This window comes from Cygnus atratus, chromosome 14 (assembly GCF_013377495.2).
Source record: "Cygnus atratus isolate AKBS03 ecotype Queensland, Australia chromosome 14, CAtr_DNAZoo_HiC_assembly, whole genome shotgun sequence".
Classification (NCBI taxonomy): Eukaryota; Metazoa; Chordata; class Aves; order Anseriformes; family Anatidae; genus Cygnus; species Cygnus atratus.
This window is the reverse complement of record NC_066375.1, coordinates 15,621,958-15,640,888: the sequence shown is the minus strand read 5'-3', so window position 1 is coordinate 15,640,888 and position 18,931 is coordinate 15,621,958. Positions and strand designations below refer to the sequence as shown.

The 18,931-nt window shown below is 38.4% G+C and overlaps 1 protein-coding gene across 5 annotated transcripts in view; it reads right to left on the bottom strand.

Annotated features, from left to right (window-relative positions):
• SLIT3 (slit guidance ligand 3) overlaps nucleotides 1-18,931 on the bottom strand; it is a 508,988-nt gene that overhangs the window by 81,825 nt on the left and 408,232 nt on the right. For all 5 annotated transcript variants that reach the window (XM_035562875.2, XM_035562874.2, XM_035562876.2 and 2 more), the window contains 5 exons: nucleotides 17,548-17,680; nucleotides 8,518-8,586; nucleotides 7,212-7,283; nucleotides 6,961-7,032; nucleotides 1,086-1,157 (listed from right to left, as the gene is read on the bottom strand). In XM_035562875.2, coding sequence (XP_035418768.1) covers nucleotides 1,086-1,157; nucleotides 6,961-7,032; nucleotides 7,212-7,283; nucleotides 8,518-8,586; nucleotides 17,548-17,680 — 418 coding nt within the window. The remainder of the gene's footprint in view (nucleotides 1-1,085; nucleotides 1,158-6,960; nucleotides 7,033-7,211; nucleotides 7,284-8,517; nucleotides 8,587-17,547; nucleotides 17,681-18,931) is intronic.

Below are 18,931 nucleotides of genomic sequence, written 5' to 3'. Positions count from 1 at the left end.
ACAAAAAAATGAGGCAGAAAGGTGTTGCACAGAAATCATAGTCCAAGGACATATTTGCTATCCAGAAAACATTTACATTTTGCATATTTTCCAGATAACAGTGCGTTTGTGTTCAGATACGTGTTCCAGAGAGCATGTTTAAGGTTGCAAAGACAGAAACAGAGATATAAAAGTTATGTTAAATGTGCATATGCACACACATCCATTTTTATGTCTTGATGTGTGTATACACCGTCAACTCATATGCATGAGGGCAGCATTACAGCAGAAAATCTCCATATAAACTTGTGAAACTAATCATATCACAAAACAACCAAGACATACACAACCTTTTGATTACTTAAGGACAGTAACCAAGAAACACGGCATGCAAAATTACTTTTCCTTTACATCTATTGTCTTATAATGTGCAATATCACACATTATTTCAGTGAACAAGGATTTTCTGTTTGCTGTTTTGGCACTAACAGACTTTGTAAGAATTTCAGCTATTTGTCTTTACAGTTCTTTCACTAACTGCATTGCATTTTAAAAATATCCTGGATCCCCACCAATACGACAGTCATTTCTTGAAATACCTGAAACTTTAAGGAACTTTTAAAAAATTATGAAGAATTAATACTGCAGTATAACTGATTTTGCTATGATTAAAAATACATAGTCTGAAGCAGCGATTCATCAAGTTCATATACTGACAACATTTCTGTATGAAAAACATATGACATTTATTAAGCACAGAATTCACATTTGCTTAATATTTGTTCTTTGTGGGAGGTTTCCTGTCTCCCTCTCACACCATAACATACTCTGCATTTCACATAGAAAATGCTGAAAGAAAGCATTAAACACAAAGTGCTCAGAAGAGGAAACCATCACATTTGCTCATTTGGTTTTCCTTAAGAAAATATTTTGGTAACTAATAACAACAGGTTCTAGTATTTATTTTATTTCCTTTGAACTGTGAATATCCACAGCAGAATACGGAAAGTAAGCAGGAAAAACAGAAGAGATATACAATCTTAAATTTGCAATAATCTGTACTGTTTTATAAATCTGAAACTGATGAACCAGACAGAAGTACTTACAGATGGGACAGGGATACCAGGTCGTTGAATGAACCTTCGGGAACACTGGAAATATCATTTCCATGGAGCGTCCTAGAAGAGCGGGGAAGTAGGAAGGTATCAAACCATGGTATTGCCAGCTGCTCAAAAGTGAGGGAATTAGTGCTGAAGAATGATATTTAATTTTCCTTCTTTGTGAGTTTCTACAAGCTTCACAACTCACAAGCTTCCATGCTATTTCTAGATGTTGACATTTAAAATAATGATACAATCAGAATTGTTGGTGACTAATGTTTTAAATTAAAAAGGTGACATACTATTTATGCTATTAAAAGTGTATTGATGACAAGCAGACCCTCACATACAGACCTGTAATTCTTTTACAGAATCCCATTAGCTGAAAACACAAAGAAAACAGAAGAGGGAAAATAAGAAATGTGAGAGTTAAATTAAATATTGACTTCAGAGAGACCCTAGGAGAGAGCAAGGGTCCATGAAGGCAAATATATCTGCACTTTCACATTCTAGTTTTCCATTCTTACAGTAGGAAATAACTCTTTGTGTGGTATTTTAAAAATCTGTTTGATGAATAAATTTCTGTTACCAGTGAAAATACTTGTTTTAGGGTATTGTTAATCCTGAACAACATACAGCAGCAAATGAGTGTGATGGCCTGCAGGAGGGGACATATGTTGGAGGTGTCAACTACATAAAAACTATCTAGAAAGGGCACCAGAGAAGATATACAATCACGTAAAATTTTATTTTTCATATAAATAAAATAAACTATTCATCTGCTGCATCCTCTGCCTCATTGGATAACTATCTAGCAAAATATGGCATAGAGAAAAATATTTATGTAACTTTTCTAGCTTCTGTGTCACTGCCTGCCAGCTTAATACTTCACACAGTAACAGATAGAAAGAACTCTTAAGAGTCAATTCCATTGGACCCCACTAACCCTTTCTCAAACACAAGTTTATAGAGAAGTTGTAAAGGAAAAGGATATAATTTAATGTTATTTTGTTTTGCACTTCTCCCCTGAGCTGCTTCAGTTATAGCAAAATCCTGTAGTGTTTATGTCCACTTTCCCAGGTCCATCAAGTACTGTAAGGGCTCTAGATGGGGCAGAGGAGGGTGCAAAACAGAAGCCCACTGTGTATCAGGTTTGTAGCAGCAATTTCCCTCGAGTCATTTATTTTCTAATTCACCTGGTGATTTATGGAACAAAGCAATCACATCTTTTTGAGCTTTGTGACCATAAAGGTGCTTGAAATGGTGAAAAAGTCAAATATCTGGGTGGATGGAAATATAAAACAGCCCCAAATGAAAATAAAAGCATCTCTTTTTCCATCCTTTCTCCACCCTAACACCACTCTCAGCCTCACCAGGATCTCTGTGATGCCTTATACCTCTTACGAATTTAACCTTTACACAGCACCTTACACCAACAAACACACAACGAGGAAAGCCAAGGTCCCCAAGGGAAGATGCCCCTTATCCTGTATCCTGGAAGCCTGGGATCTACTGTGGGGCTGTGAGATATGTGAGCGTAAGCAACATTACCATGATCACGTTTCCCAGTGTCTCATGGCAAGTACAGTTTCTATCTTACTATAAAGCAAAATTCTTCTACAGAGTATGAAACACCAAAAACTACAGCAGAACTGTCCTGATGGGATTGTTCTTAGAGTTCTTCTCACTGTGAACCAAAAACTTCCCTTTGTATCATCCAGACTCTGATATTTTCTTTTAAGCATACCTAAGTTTGGGCTATTAACATTTGTCATGTATAAGTAAGGATGGGATCTCCAAGTGATTAATCCGAACAGGAACAGGAAGGATGTGAAGTCCAACATGGTAACTCCAGATAAAGCACACTGATTCTATACGGAATGACCAACTGAAAGGGCCATACCAAAACAGCTCTAAGATAAGGAATCCTTATATTGGTGACAGGATGCAAGATCATGCCTGATCAAGAAATTTATCAGCAAAATATTCCCTCCTTTAATTAAGTGAACATATTTAAATGAACAGAAACTCAGAATGAGCCTATGAGCTGATATTTTAAACTACTTAAAGATGTATGAGATGATCTCTCTTTCAACAGGCAGCAGAACTTGTATTTATCATCATATCAGTTCTCTATTTTGTGAAGGTGTGCAATTGCTTTCCTAAAGAAAATGTCTTGGAAACGTTTTCCAAGAGAAACTGAAGAATAACAAAACCATTCACCTCTAAGAAGGTAAGAAACACCAAAAAAATAAACACATTTAATTAATGGCTTCACTACATATCTCAAGCACTGAGTTATATTTCATGGATGCAAGCGACTGCATTTTAATGAAAAGATTATGTTAGCAATATCTCCACCCGTGCAACTAAAATTAAATGATAAATGCTAAAACAGAAGAATTACAGTATAAAACAGCGATAGAAGAATTCAGCAGTGCAATGAAATCTTTTTCCTCTTGGAACAACAATAAGAACACATTTTTATAACAAAAAACTTTGAGAGCAAGTGCTCGGTTTAAATCTTGAGCATTCAGACAGATAATGCCTATGCATGCTTTTTTTTTCTCCCTCAAAAGCACAACTTCCAGGTATCTCCTTGTCCAAATATTAGTAAACAGCAAGAGGCTGAATTTAAGGTGATGGGGATCTCTGCTTTGAGCCCATAATAGAACATTCGAATTCCTCAAGCAAAAACTTTCTTCCTCATGTAATCTTACTTTTACTTTGTCTTCACATAAAGACACGAACTAAACCTAAATGTTCCCAAATCCTGCCTCCTAACCTGTTGTCTCCTAACAGTAGGTAACTATGAACACAAAGTGGGGGCTTTTCCAGTAAAGAGCAATCTTCTCTGTAAAGACAGAAACGTGGCTAAAAGCTTGGCTGAGCTTGCAGGATAACTACATGGAGTCATTCTGTGATGCAAACAAAAAGAAAAGAAACTAAGGCAACTAATATTTCTCTTAGGTCAATTCAGTGCACATATAACAATGAAAATATATTGCAAAAAGTGGTTCCAAGGTGGTGTCTGTAGAGTATATGCAGCAGTTTTATTATCACACATATTACTCTGTTTGTGTGAGCTCTAAATCACCACTGCACTTCTCTACATAAATGTGAGCTCCTGAACTGCAGTTAAACATCCACTGGTTTTCAGTATAACTAGAATATCCCATGCCAGTAGAATATTCTGTAGCTCATTTAGCAGTTTTTCCATGAATATAACATGGAAAATTGTTTAGTGATCTGAGAAAATATTTTTATTTCTGGACTTTCCCTCCTAATTAAATCAGGATGAAATGTCATAAGTTATAACACTGTCACACAATAAAAATAATCTTTAAAATAATCAGTTCAGGTCAACCAGAGAGTTCTAACATTTTTAATTACTTTGTCTCAATCTCTGAGCTTTTTAAAACTATATTTAGCTTCTAAAAACACTAGCTTTGAATAAGAAAATCATAATATTTCATTGCAATATTTTTGGTGGAAAAAACTACTGATATAGACTTTTGCTTGTTGAAAAAAAATCTTATGTTTTTATGTTGAAATTGTTCCAAAGCACACTTTGGCTACCATTATGGATAAGCCATGCAAAGATTAAAGGCCTGATTATGTAAACATTGATATATATTCAGACTTAAAACATTTTGACTCAGCCTTTCCTCAGTTGGGCTTGTGCTGAAGTACAAAAAAAGCGTAAGAGACAGAGGACAGAACCAGATATCTGTCAGAGATCAATTTCATCATACATCTATGATTATTCTGATTTTAAAATGCATATTTATTTTATTTACTGCACAGAGACAAAAAGAAAAGAAAACAGAATTTGGAAGACACGGAAGTCTGTATGAGAAGAGTCTGTTACTTTCAAAGGCAAGCACTGCCAAAGGTAATGAGATAGCTATATTCTTTTACTAAAAAAAAAAATAAAGTGGAAATTGTTTTGCTGACGCTTTCTCTTTTAAATTCTCCTGAGAATATGGAAAATACATAACTGACAATAACAGATTGCATGCTGTCACTCGGAAGCCCATTTTCCCCCTGGAGAATTGATTTTTAATAACAACGTAGATGACATGTGGCAAAAGTTGTAGCTGATACCAGAGTTTTGTGGGCCATAATAAATCAAATCAATCTGGAGGTTTCCAAATGCACAGAGCAGAGAAAGAGATTCCCATTCAGGCTTCATTTCACTCATGCTGCTCTGCACAAGACAGGGAAGGCTTCTCCCTTGAAGAAGGAAGATATTTTCCAATTTGATTAACAGATCATTTAATAAAGCCAAAAGATTACAGCTGATACTCAAAATACTGCCCTTTCTTTCTGTACATGTGGTACATGTACAGAATAGGAGTACTGTACATGTACAAGAATAGGAGTGAAAAGAAAAATTGTAGCTATTGGAAAGAGTGAGACAGGGTGCATCTACCCTATAATTCAGGGTAGAGAGTCCCAAACTAGCTTTAATCAAGCTATCTTGCATATTAGAAGCAGGCCAGAAGACAGCTCCACATGGAATAATTTATTTGGCTATGAAACCGAATATATTCATCTGTGGCTGAATTTCAGGACTCATGTAACAGCTCAAATGTGACCATCCTAGTGCACTACAAATCAGAATTCCAAGCCAAACTTCAAAAAACAAATCCAAATCACGTATCCTCCTTGTTTTTAATAATGAAAACTGGGGATCTAAATCTGTCTTGTAAGTTAGAAGGTTGAAATGTAGATTATCTATTTTACCACCCATACTGCAGTGTAACAGCTCGGCCGAATAGCATTGCCCTATAGCTTCCACTGTTGCCCATGTTGACAACTGGATTCCACACTTTGGTAGTCAGTACACAGTAACCACTGCTCTTTATATTCACAGAAACTTTTGAATGAAAATGACACCTAACTTCTTAAAAAATAGCAAAAATGAATTTGAAGTTTCAAAGCACTCAAGGCATATTACTCAACTCCTCTGTTCTGGCCATGTGCACCAAACTAAATAATCTCATCACAGATGAGCTATTTAATTTGTTTGCTTTCAGGTTACCGTACAAGTAATGATTGTCCAAACAACTGCTCATGGGGTCACACATCCACACAAAGAACCAAGCAAAGTGAACTCAGGGTCAGCTTCTGATGGTCAGATGGAGAATGCAGTAAAAATGAGACTGAAGCAGGAGTCATTCTAGCAGATGTGTAAGAAAAGCATGTGGAGAGGGGAGGCTGCTTGCTTCTGAGTGTGCCCACACTCCTGTCACTGCGAGGAGAAATTTCCTTCACAGCATAAGGAAATTTAAGATGGGCACTTCAGCATCACTGCTGCCCAGCCAGCCGCTGGCTTGACTTAATCATTGGTTTAGTGGGGGGACTTCTAACTTACCCTGTTCAGACTGCAGTCTCTTACGTAAAAACTTGCCTATAGAAATCTAAGCAAACTGAAAATATCCTAAAGTTCAAGTTTTCAGTAAAGACACACTCTTGCTGAAGCATCCAATGGAAACTTACACTCTAAAACATGAACAGTTTTCACAGGCAAAAAGTCCTTTCCTGTGGGATACCCAAACATTTTTCAAGGAGGAGAGACAGGCCCTATGCAGACTCTTGGAGGCCTGTTTTCATGGTAGTTCTTGTCCCTGAACTATCAAAGAAAAAGTCATTCATCCTGCAAATATATAATTGCTTCTTTTCAAAGTTTAGTGTTCACCTGCTCTAGTCATTACTGGACATATTGCACCTAAGTACAAGTACATTGAAGCTAATTGTGTGAAAATATTTATGACTACTGAATCAAGCGAAAGCCATCTGCTCATTAAAAACCTCCCTGCCATCAACAGCATTCTAATAAGCTGCAACTCAGCTGCACTGAAAAAGCGGTACTTACAGCACTCGAAGAGACCTGAGCCCATTGAACGCGTGGACTGGAATGCACCGAAGTCTATTGTAACTCAAGATGCTGGGAGAATATGAGAACACAGTTACAACACTATTTTCTTTGATCATTTCACTACTAATTCAACCATGAAGAAGCACTGAAAGCCATACGCTTAAGTAACAAGATATATACTAACTGTTTAACACCTAAGATGGTGTCTGAAAAGCAATTAAAACTCACCAAAACTTTGGACTACTTACAGTGTTGATAATTGAGTCATGTTGCTGAAGGTATAATTGGCCAATACACTTATGCTGTTGTTGCTCAAATCACTGAAGAAATACACAAATAAAACATCATTTATATGTATGACTTCAGAAAAAAGTCTTTTTTAAAGGTTTCATAATGTCTGCACAGTAAAATGATTGAGGCTATTCAAAAGTCAAACATTATCAATTGATATAATGTTTTCTAACCAACTCTAAAAAGCTCTAACAGCAAACCACATGAGGTTATTTTCGCAAAAATAAGCCTTGGACTTTTCAGCAAGGCAAATTTCCAGCACATAGCATTTCAAAAAAATGAGTGAATACAAGCAAAAATTTCAGAGAAAGGTAAATAAATAGATGGGTGTAAGTATGGGTGAATATTTGCTGTACCAGCTTGCTTTCCAATTTATTACAGGTATGCCATTTCTGTATGTTCTTCACATTGACTGGAACTATAAAAAGAATGGTCATTGGTATAAATTGAATAAATAAAAGACAGGAAAGGCATTTATTTACTTTGGTTCATCTAGAAATAAAAGATATTTCTTTTTTTTTTTTTATTTCAAAAGAGTCTTTTAGGCTCAAACAGAACTTTTTACTTTGTTGTTGCTCTCCCTTGAAAAATAAAATTAGAGATTTTTCCAAAAAAACATTGCTTTAAAATAGAGGATTCCAGTTTTCCCCCCACATATATATATATATATATATATATATACACATTTTACCTGTTGTTGTTCTGCCCATTTAACTTGAGCATCTACAGCTGATTCAAAGAGCATTTGAAAATTTCTGCTAAACATTTCAGCCAAGAAATTTCACTCTGGTGTATTTCAGGGAGCAATTTACTGAACAAAGTCTAGCTGTGTCTCTGTATGTATGACTGCTCATAGCAGAAACAGCTATGCAAATTTTCATTACCTTAGCATTATAAATGCTGCTTCAACAAGAACAAATTAATGCTGTCTCCTCTGTTAATGACCTTTACAGTGTTGTACAGATAAATCTGCCAAGTGAAACAGTAGCAACCTGCATGAGAGGTTAGTCCTCTCACAGATGCTGGAAGCTCCTGCAGAGGAAGTGTTTTTGGTGCTCTTAGTCACCTCGCTCTTTCTCCACTGTTTAGGAACACTACTGGCAGCAGTGGCTACTATGAAATTCTTTCCAAATTCAAATTACAGAAGGTTTTTGTTTTGTGTGCTGAGTTTTTCCCCAAATACTAATTATTTATGTTCCACCTACAACACAGTGCAGAAAGAGTCATCTAATTTTCTTGGCATTGAAACCATGTGTTTCTTACATCAGAGTCAGGTGCTTGAAGGTGGAGAGCCCCTTTGGCACAGCAGTCAGATGGTTTCCTTCTAGGTATCTGAAAAAAGGCACATTTGACAATTACATAAACATGTTAACAGGAACTCCTGTCACTCAATCTGCATCATGAAGAAAATACAAATTAAATTCAGTCACTAAGGAAATTGTCTTTGAATCATTGCTTTGAAACTGCAAGAGTTTCTCCTTTGTAAATGAATTATCCCACATGCAAAGCATGACAGTAGCTTACTGATGGTTTTGTTCAAGACTTGGGAGTGAATAAAGAATCTCTGGCCTACAGCGAAGGGAGACCACCACCATTTGGTTCTTCTAAGACTGCAGCTGAAGAAGTAAGGGGAGAAGCACTTGTAGCGGTTGTTTCCCTTACTTGAAGTTACCTTTAACAAGTTTCTCAAGAACATGGACTGCTGACCAAAACTATTGGAAAAGGTTTTGTCTTGTGCCTGTAAATCCCTTGTACAGCCAGAAGGAGCTGTACTGCAGGTCTCTGTGCTCTAAGAAGTTTCACTTATTCCAGTGTCAACACAAACATTGTGGCTTTGAAGCCACATTTATTACGGCAGTTCCTACCCTGGCATATACATCCTCCTCACCTTGCCTTTTCAAAGTACACTGGTACAGGAGGAAAACTTGGTACAAATTGAAGATGAAAGACCAAGGTTTTTTTTGAATAAAGGCTTCTCCCAGAAGAACTAAGTGTATTTAATAAAAACTTGTGTTTCCAGGATGGCAGTAGTTTGAGGCACCATTATACGTGTCTCTGTCCAGACACATGCACAGTAGGGCTGAAGCTTTTTAGGATAATCCTATGTCCTCAAGTTCCTGGAATACAGTGCCTGGATTTGGCAGGTTTGCTCCACTGAAGACATGTAAACATTCAGTAAGGAAGGTAAAAACCCTGACCAAATACAATACTTTCCAAAAGTTTGCCCTGAAGAGAGCGTGGATACTGAAGACTTCACATTGCTACCTGTGGTAGCAATGGGGCATGGGCCTTTTCCTGTTTATTACCAAATGATAGAGACAGAGCTGGAGTTTTATCCTTAACCTTGTTTTTTGGGGGGCTGAACCTGCACCCTTGGAAGATATCAAAGTAATGAGGCTCCAACAGAAACATGCCACTGCAGTGCCATGGCACTGGCTGGGTGGTCCATCAGATGTCTGCCAGAGGGCACATCGACCTGGGAAACAAATCCAAGGCGTTTCTCCCCCCACAAGTGAGGATAAAAGATGAAAAAACATTTGCCATTTTTGGCCACTTTGGCCATTTCTCTCCTCACAGGCCTCCTTGTGAGGGATTTTTCCTAAGGTAGATAGGCCACTGCAATTGATGTGATATGTTCGGAAAGGTTATCAAGTGTCAGGAAATGCAGCCCATAGACACCAGAACACGTGGTGTGCTGCCTCCGATGCTGAGGATATAATCCAATAATCATGGTAAGAATTTGTATCCCACACATACAATTTCCTTTTCTTTGGCAACAGATCTCCTTATTCTGCATTTACTATAGTAAACAACAATAATAATAGATTATTGCTGTGCTATATGTTCCCCCTCTACACCAACTGTAACAACACTGAGATACTTGGGTAAACAAAATCCAAGAATTTTTTCCCAGAAGTTTTATTTTTATTTTTACTTCATTTAAAAATAAAAACTGTAAACACTAACAAAATTTCTTACATAATACGTAACTGTCACATTTTATTCTTTTTTTTTTCCTTCCTCTTCTATTTCTATATAATGGCCTCTCATCATTTTCTGCTGCTTGAGCACTCTTCAACTGAACTACTTCAAGAAGAATTTCTTGTAACTTGTTAGATACTGGAGCCTAGTAGTGATAAAAGGGAAAATCCTCACTAAGGGATGAGTAAAGAGAAATACTTACTTTCCTCCTCCCCAGCCTCATGGTTATCTGTTCTGCCTGTGTACATGATCCTGTGAAGTAAGAGCTGTCTGGGAGCATGTGGTGGAGCTGACCTCGCTCCTGCTAGGATTAGGCTAGACAAGCAGAACTACGGGCTTTTGAATTTTTAACCAAAAGCACAATCCTTCCTTCATGAAAACCTGTTGAACAGATTAATCTCTCCATTCACAAGGATCACAAGCATCAGCTGATGGTATTATACAGTAAACAGTTAACCCTTGAAAGGAGTGAGGGCTGCTCTGCTGATAGAGGTTATAGATGAACCAGGATATGGATTAGTTATGCCACATTCACAGTCACTTGCTTCATTTTGTCTAAATTTAGTGAAAATTATTTTGAAAATTGAGTGCCTTGGTATACTGCAAATTCACAACATAAATTGTAGAAGATCCTCAGAATTCAACTGCATATGTTACTATTTAAATAGGGCAAATCATGTCTCATTTCCCCAGTTGTGGTCTGATATGGATGCAGCAAGCTGCTGAGAGTCTGTGCCTTCTCTTTCATCCCACAAAGTCTGCAAATCCTAAAGTCGTGCACGAGGGTAGGTTAAGGCTCCAATGTTTATTCCACATGTAAAATCCAAAGGATTTCCAAAGGAAATCAAAAGCAGGTCATGTATTATATATTTGCAGGCAATATGTGATTTTCATTTAGGAAGAGACTCAGCTCTTGCAATGTGTTGAAATCCTCAGAAACAGATTTTCAGGATATTCTCTTGTTGATCCCAGTATGAAATGGCCTGCAATTTGAACAAACTGATGATAGCTAGCAAAGTTTTTTTTTTCCCGTTTTACTTTTTGGTGCAATCAAAAGTCGAGGGAGTACATTTTCATCCAGTGCTTCACTACTCAGGCTAATATAGACACGCAGGCTCCTAGAGTTAAACTCCTACAGAAGATTTGCTTTGAATAGCATTGGATTTGTACTGCAAACGATTTACTGCTTATATAAATGGGCATGCAAAAAGCTGCAGCATTTATTCTAGTGGTATAACTTCTGCACAAACACAATTTTACACTGAAAAATTACTGATCATATACTTTTCGTGCACGCAGGAACAATTCACCACTGTTAAACCATTCACCACATTATACAAAGAACGACAATATTTTCTAAGCAATAGGCATTAATTCTGAACGTTTAATGAATTTGAAATAACCAGAGCCTTTAGGACATAAGAACATGCCAAGAATGAGGAGGATCTGAGTTGAATTTGAAGTACACAACTGCAGCAGGTGAGCTGTTGCCCACCATGGGCCAGGCCTCCGTCCAAACAGAGGGGACACAGGAGCAGCAATTCTGCACCTTGCTGGGCTGGAGATGATGTACAGGGGCTGCAAGAGGGCTGTAAACTGGACCCAGTGCATAACAGAATTATTCCTGAGGTTGTAGGGGCAGAACCCAGTTACAACTGTGTATACACATCTAACCATGGAGGAAGTTACCCCACAAAAAAACCAAACCCACAACAAAACCCTACAGAAGAATGTGGAGGGAAGACTGTATTTTTAATTCTTTACAATGCTTAGCCAAAGTGAGATGATGTATATGGCATCTGGTACGCAAAGAAATTCTGGCATGAATGAAAAAATACATATCTAATTTTAATGTTCAGAGTCAAGTTATTAATACACAGACAGTCAGAGTCAAGAGTGGGTGTCAGCTGCCTTAATATAGACATGCTGAGTAGTATTCAAAACAAACTCCTTTGCTTCCTAAAGTCTCATGACTCTGTAGTTTAATATATCAGACTGGAAATTGTTTTCTACCCCATGAATGCTGCTGGGAATCCTGAAGTCTGAATAATGACTTGTAGGCAAAAAGTAATTACCAGAGTCAAAATAGGGGAAAAAAAAAGTGCTCATGTTCTCATAAAATGCCACCAATCCTGTGCCAGAAAAGACTGTCTGAAAACCTGAAGGAGCTTTGGAGATGGATGCCTGCTTGGCCAGGATGGCTGGTGCTGTAGGGCATGGCCAAACCTCGCTCTGCACCTGCACCAACCATGCCAGCCCTTGGAGCCCAGTGCCTGCAGCACCCCAGGGGCTCACCGAGCACCTTCCACATGCACTGACATCACGCATAAAAAATTTAAAACTATGCATAAAAGATGACAGCTGTTCTTTATCCAACTTGTCTATTTTTATACTGAAACTACTTGGATTTGAGGTGATACAACCAGCACAAGGTGCCAAAGCATTATATAACCACGTGAATTACTTGGAGCCTTCTTTGTACTGAAATGTCTATTCAGCCATAAAGTCAAGCTCATAGCTACAATCTGTGCTAAGAGAAGAAACTGGAGAGAAACATCAGTTCTCATGCAGAAAATGGAAAAGCACAAAGCCTTTTCTTTAATTTCTTTGAATATTTCATATAGAATGTTACATTAAAAAAAAAGATGATACTTGCCAACTTTATGCAGCTTTAAAATTAAGTTATAATCAAAACTTTTTAATGCGGATATTCGATATCCTAACATTCTGATGCAAGTTTTGGTTCCTGAAAAAGGTGGTCTAGAAGAACATTGATGTGAAAGATGAACCATATCCACAAAACATGAATTTTTGAGCTTCAATACCGTTTCTTGAGAAGACACAAAATTCAAGCATAGATCCATGTACAAATCTGGAACTTGAACTTAAGAAAGCTCTGGCAGATCTGGAGCCTGGATTTTGTGCACTCGTATGTCAGACCACAACCTACTGGCTTGACACACTGAAACGTGACTGGGAGATTAGTGAACACCCTGAAGTTTAACTTACCCTTATTCTCAATTAGTGTTAAAATCACTTTCTGATACGTACTCAAACCTCCTCAGTCATCACACATCCGATCTATTTAACTTTTCTTATCTATCATATTTGAAATGCAGATTTAAGTCCTCTATTTCAGCTGTAACTAGAATATCCTGTAGAATTATCCTTTCTCTCAAAGGGGAGAGCTCTCCTTCGCTGCAACAGGCAGCACCCCAGGGGCAGGGAATTAACAGCTGGAAGGCAGCTGGGCAGGATTCCTCTGCTGGTAAGCAGGTCAGCCACTTGTGAAAACTGCTGTACAGAAAAGGACTGAACAAGCTTGGAGGCTAAAAGAACAAAACACGCAGAGCAAAAAACACGACAAGGAGAAAGGAGGCTTGTGAGGAGAGGAATGGCCAAAGCAAATTCAAATATTAATATGCATTAATAAAAATGGAAAGAAAACCCATCACTAACAATGATGTACGGTTGGTGTCTAACAACCCCATCACTGCTATCATATAGGTCAGTGTCATGACAACATTTGAGTCTAGAGATTACATGGCTAGTACATATTAGTACCTGGACAAGCTAGAAAAGGGGGCCCATGAGAACCTAATGAGGTTCAGTGAGTCTAAGTGCAAGGCTCTGCATTTCGGTTGTGGCAACCCCAGACATGAGCACAGGCTGGGAGAAGGACTCATTGAGAGCAGCCCTGCAGAGAGGGACTTGGGGGTTCTGGTGGACAAAAAGCTTGACGTGAGCCAGCAGTGCTGGTGTGGTGGGAGGTGTCCCTGCCCATGGCAGGGGGGTTGGAATGAGATGATCTGTAAGGACCCTTCCAACCCAAGCTGTTCTGTGATTCCATGGTTCTACGATTTCTTCTGAAACACACCATGCTCATTATGTTGCAGCTTATGCATGCAGTGCCCACATAATTGCCTTCAGCTTTTTCCCTCAGTGCAAATTATTATTTGCTGTAGGTCCATAACAGCAGCTGGATTTTGTCAGATAAGACTTTTAGAAATAGACTATATTTTTTGTGGAAAAAAAAAAAACACACTAGCACTCATACACTGAGGTAATGTATAAAAGGAAAAAGAGCATGGGAAGCTTGGTTCAGATATACATTAAGAAAAGAAGAAAGGGAGGAAGAAGAAGAAGAAAAGGAAACCTAAAACACAAAGCGGGAGTCAGGTGAAGTTCCAAACTAGCTCATTGCATGAACATTTTACTTCTGAATTTCTGGACTAGATAAATGACTGTGTTCAAAGAACCAAGGCTTCTCTTCAGAGCAAGTAAACAGTGGGGAAAAATGTGGGCAGTATATTAATATACAGCAAAGGAATTTGCAAGAAACAACATAGTATTTCCCTGTTCACAGGAAGCTGAAAGAAGGCTTGCCCATGATGATAGGGTTCTGTGAAAGAACTGCTGGGAAACAGAAATCGCTTGTGTTATCATCCCTCTGAAAAGCAGCAGACTTAGTGATCTTTTCAACTCTATTCTATGTGGAAGCATTCCCTGCCAAGGTAATTCCTTCTTCCAGGGGTGGTGCAAACCAAACATGGGTATGTCTCCTGTCTTTCCCAGCTTTAAATGTGAAGGATGTCACGGATTTCCCATTTGTTGTTCAGAACAGAAACTCAGGAAGAAAGTTGGAAGGAGTGAGCCTAAGTCTCTGGTACACCATATAATAAAATATAGCCGGTGATCTTTTGGCTGAGCTTAGGCACAGTGAAATTTGACCCAACAAAGGTTAACCTTATCCCTACATGCCTGTGTAAGATGGTCAATTTTTCACATTGATATTTAATACCTGCTACAATGAAAGAATTCCCATTTCAAGGCTATTTTAATACCTCTAAAAGAATTTAAAAGAATTTCTGAGAAAACTATATGCAGCCCTAACAGACTGGTTTACCCAGATACATGGCAGTGCTTTTTCTTAAAGCATATTATATAAAAACACACTGCAATTTAATAAAAAGCTTTGTAGCTAATGTGCCTTGTAAATAAATGCATCAATAATGGAAGTTTATGAACGCAGACTGGCACATTAATAAAAATCCCACTAAAACGCCCCCCTGCATCACAGCACCTTTCGGGCCTCCCTGGGAGGGGGTTGCAGGCTCTTTATGCCCTTGGTCCCTCCCGTGGCACAACCTCTGCCCTCAGTGACTGTGGCTTTCTGCAAGTGCCTGGTGTGGGGGTGGCAAGGAGACCCCTGTGCACCACCTGGGGGTTACTGACGTGGAGGTGAGGGTGGGGAAAGGGAGAAGAGCTGCATGGGTTGCAGGAACACAGACTAAGGATTTTCCCTGAGCACCTTTGGCTGCTGTACTGGTGATAAAGGTGAAGGATCCCTGCCCTGCAGACTGCTGGGGCTCTGTCTAGCCATATAAAAGCTGTGATGTCTTCTGCAGCAGGTAATTTACATGCTTTCCAGTTCCAAGAGCTAAAAGACATCCGCTGCTACCACAGAGACTAAGCAGCTTTGACAAGATACTCTATCCAGGAGATGCTGTTTGCCACAACAGTGGTAAGAATTATCAAATACAGCACAGTAAAAATACATTTCACAATAGATGTAGATGGTACAGGGTCTTCTAAATCATGGGCAATGTTTGTCTCAGTTTGGAAGCAGAAGAAAGGCAAGTAAGACTGATTTTTTTTTTCTTTTTAATTTCCTTCTTTTCACTGTTTTCAGAAACACTTTTTATGTTTTTTTTCCTTCAGTACCTGCAGCTCATCTTTTGGTATAGATACATATAAGGAGCTAGTTTATATTGGTTGAGAGGAAAGTGAGATCAGAACTGAGTTTTGAGACAGTTGGGACAGATTCAAGGTTATATTTGCAGAACATGAAAAATTCAGAGCCAGCCAGTCCATGGCTGACAGTATTCTCCTGACACATTTCTGGATTGAAAGCAGAAAACTGAACTAGAAGCTTGCACAGCCAAGAGGCTCCTACTGGAGAAGACAGTCACGTAAACTCCTATGAACTCAAACTGCTCAGTTCCAGGCTACCGCCTCATTTGCCAAGAAATAGCTTAAGAAATGTAGCAGTTTTCAAAAATGTGAGATTAATTTCACTCTCTTTGTGAAAGCTATGTCGTCAGTGTATCGGATAGTATCAGTAAAACTCGATATGCAAAATCTAAAGATAAAAATTCCTCAGTGTGGCAGTGGAAATAGGAGTAACATCTGTGATATCTTGCTGTTGGCAAGTCATATTTGAATTCAATGGGACTTGAACAAGAACACAGCAGAAACCACCTTACAGACTCTTTATCACTGATGGCAATATATAAGGTAATACACAGGCTTGGACTTGACTTTTGCTTCAAACCACTATTAAATATGCCCAGCGTCCATACGGATGTATTAATTAATGCAAAATATCCATGTTAATTTGTGTTCTCACATACACTCTCAGTCCATTCCTCATTTAAGCAATGAGGCCTTGTATAAAACAACACAAACTCCCTTCCACTGCAAAGAGAGTAAAAGGATGTGCATCTCATTCATCAGTTGCCTCGTTACTAAATAGGATAAAGCAGAAGCAGATTTTCATTCATTAGAAAATTCAATGAACACACCAACTAGCTCAACCAACTACTTTCATGCAGAAATTGTAATAAGTTTCAGGAAAAATTCACCTGGGATAGATTTGAATAAGGATCTAAAGAGGAAAAGCTCTGTATTTCTATTGCCAATTGTTTAGGCCAAGCAGTTCCACCAAGCAGTGTATTTTCTTTCCAAGCAAAGAACCAAAATCCAGTATAAATTCATAAAAAGGGGTAGATGAAAAGAAGACTAGGAAGGCAGTTATCAACTAGGATGAATTTACCATTTAATCTAATTATCTGTTATTTTAGACATTTCATGAAGCCTGGAGAAAATTCATTGTTTGTTTCCACCACTGGCATTTTTTTTTCCTCTTCTCAATCTCCTTAGAGGATAATTAGCTCACAGCTGCCTAAGTCAGGAACGTATTTTCATCGTCCTTACAAACTGGCTATTATGAGCTCAGGCTGTTCAGAAGCTCTACAGGATTGTTTGATACCAATACATGCATTTGTTCCCCACAAAGAACTAATGGGTGCAAGGACAGATAAACTCTGTTCCCACTGCAGAGCAACACATTCAGTCAAGGGACAAATAAGTTTAAAAATAACAACAGTCAAAACATACAGAAAGCACCAAAGCACAAAATACCAGTCAGTCACTGAAGTCAAAGGTAAAACCCTAAAGGACTCACAAAGCCTCCCCACAATGTAATGTCATGAACTTCTCATGAAAGGAGCTATGTAAAATGTAACTTACAGCTCAGTCACATCTTTCGGAATTCCTTTGGGCATTATCCGCAGACCTTTGTTGCTGCAACGTACCACCGAGTCCACACAGGTACACTGGGAAGGACAAGGAGGAGAAAGCAAGCAGCTGCTTTCATCGTTACCTGCAGAGGAGGAGAAATGGAGTATTCAGAAGGGAAATCAGCTTTCAGCCCAGACTGACGCACTCTGAAGGCAACTTCTTACAAGGACCAAGGAGGGACATCACTGAATCTTGGGTAACCGTCACAGAATTTTAAAATAGCTCTCAAAGGTTTTGGAGCAACTGTTAGGAGGAAATTCTTTACTACGAGGGTGGTGGAACACTGGAATGGGTTGCCCAGAGAAGCTGTCCATACCTGGCAGTGCTCATGGCCAGGCTGGATGGGGCTTTGGGCAACCTGGTGTGGTGGGAGGTATCCATGCCCACAGCAGAGGGATGGAATTAGATGAGCTTTAAGGACCTTTCCAATCCAAACCATTCTAAGATTCACTATGTACAATCTGCTTTAGGAGTTTTTTTTTTTTTTTTAATTCAACTTTTAGATGTTAATTTTGTATTTTTTAATGTCAGCCTGGCATTTCATTAATCATTTGAATTAAAAAAGCTCATTGTTTTTGACAAGGATAACAAGGCAAACAACAAACTGAGCAGCATACTTCCAACTGCTGGCAATCCATCTGTGCACACATAAAAATATCTACTTTTTCCAAAAATGGATTCAAAGTTCCATAAACAGCAGATTAAATCTCATAATTGAAGAACAATAGAGTTTCTGCAGAACAAACTAACTCTTTGAAGTTAAGAACATTAAGGCATGGATTTTCCCCAAAACCAACAGGCTTTGCAAAACATAAGGCAAAAGCACACTAAGGTATCACAATGTATATGAAAAGAAACAATTAGTGGCACATTCTCTGGATGACAGCTAGAGGAACCATGCAACTGTTTGTGAGTACAAGCAGCCTGAGTGGACCAGCACTGACACACAGGGCTGCAATCCAAGAGAACGCAGCCAGCCATCATTATTTGCCTTCCTTTTTTTTTTTTTTTTTTAAAAAAAAAAAAAAGAGATGCAAGGACTAATTGAGACTGATCTGTTTCTTCCTTCTCTCTGTTGGATGTACCCATGAGCATTGAGATTAAAGAATAAAACTGAAATACCTGCTACAAGATAACAAAATTACTCATAAATGCATGGGTAGGGAATTATTCGTATTCAAAGGGATGGAGAAACCTGACTGGCCTACAAAAAACAGGAAATATTTTTCCCTTTTTCTTTCCAACTGAGTTTTACAGTTGGAAGCAAAATTCAAAGCCTTTCACAAACCAGCAGAAAAGGTATGTTTCTGCAGCATATTCAGTTTTTCCCAAT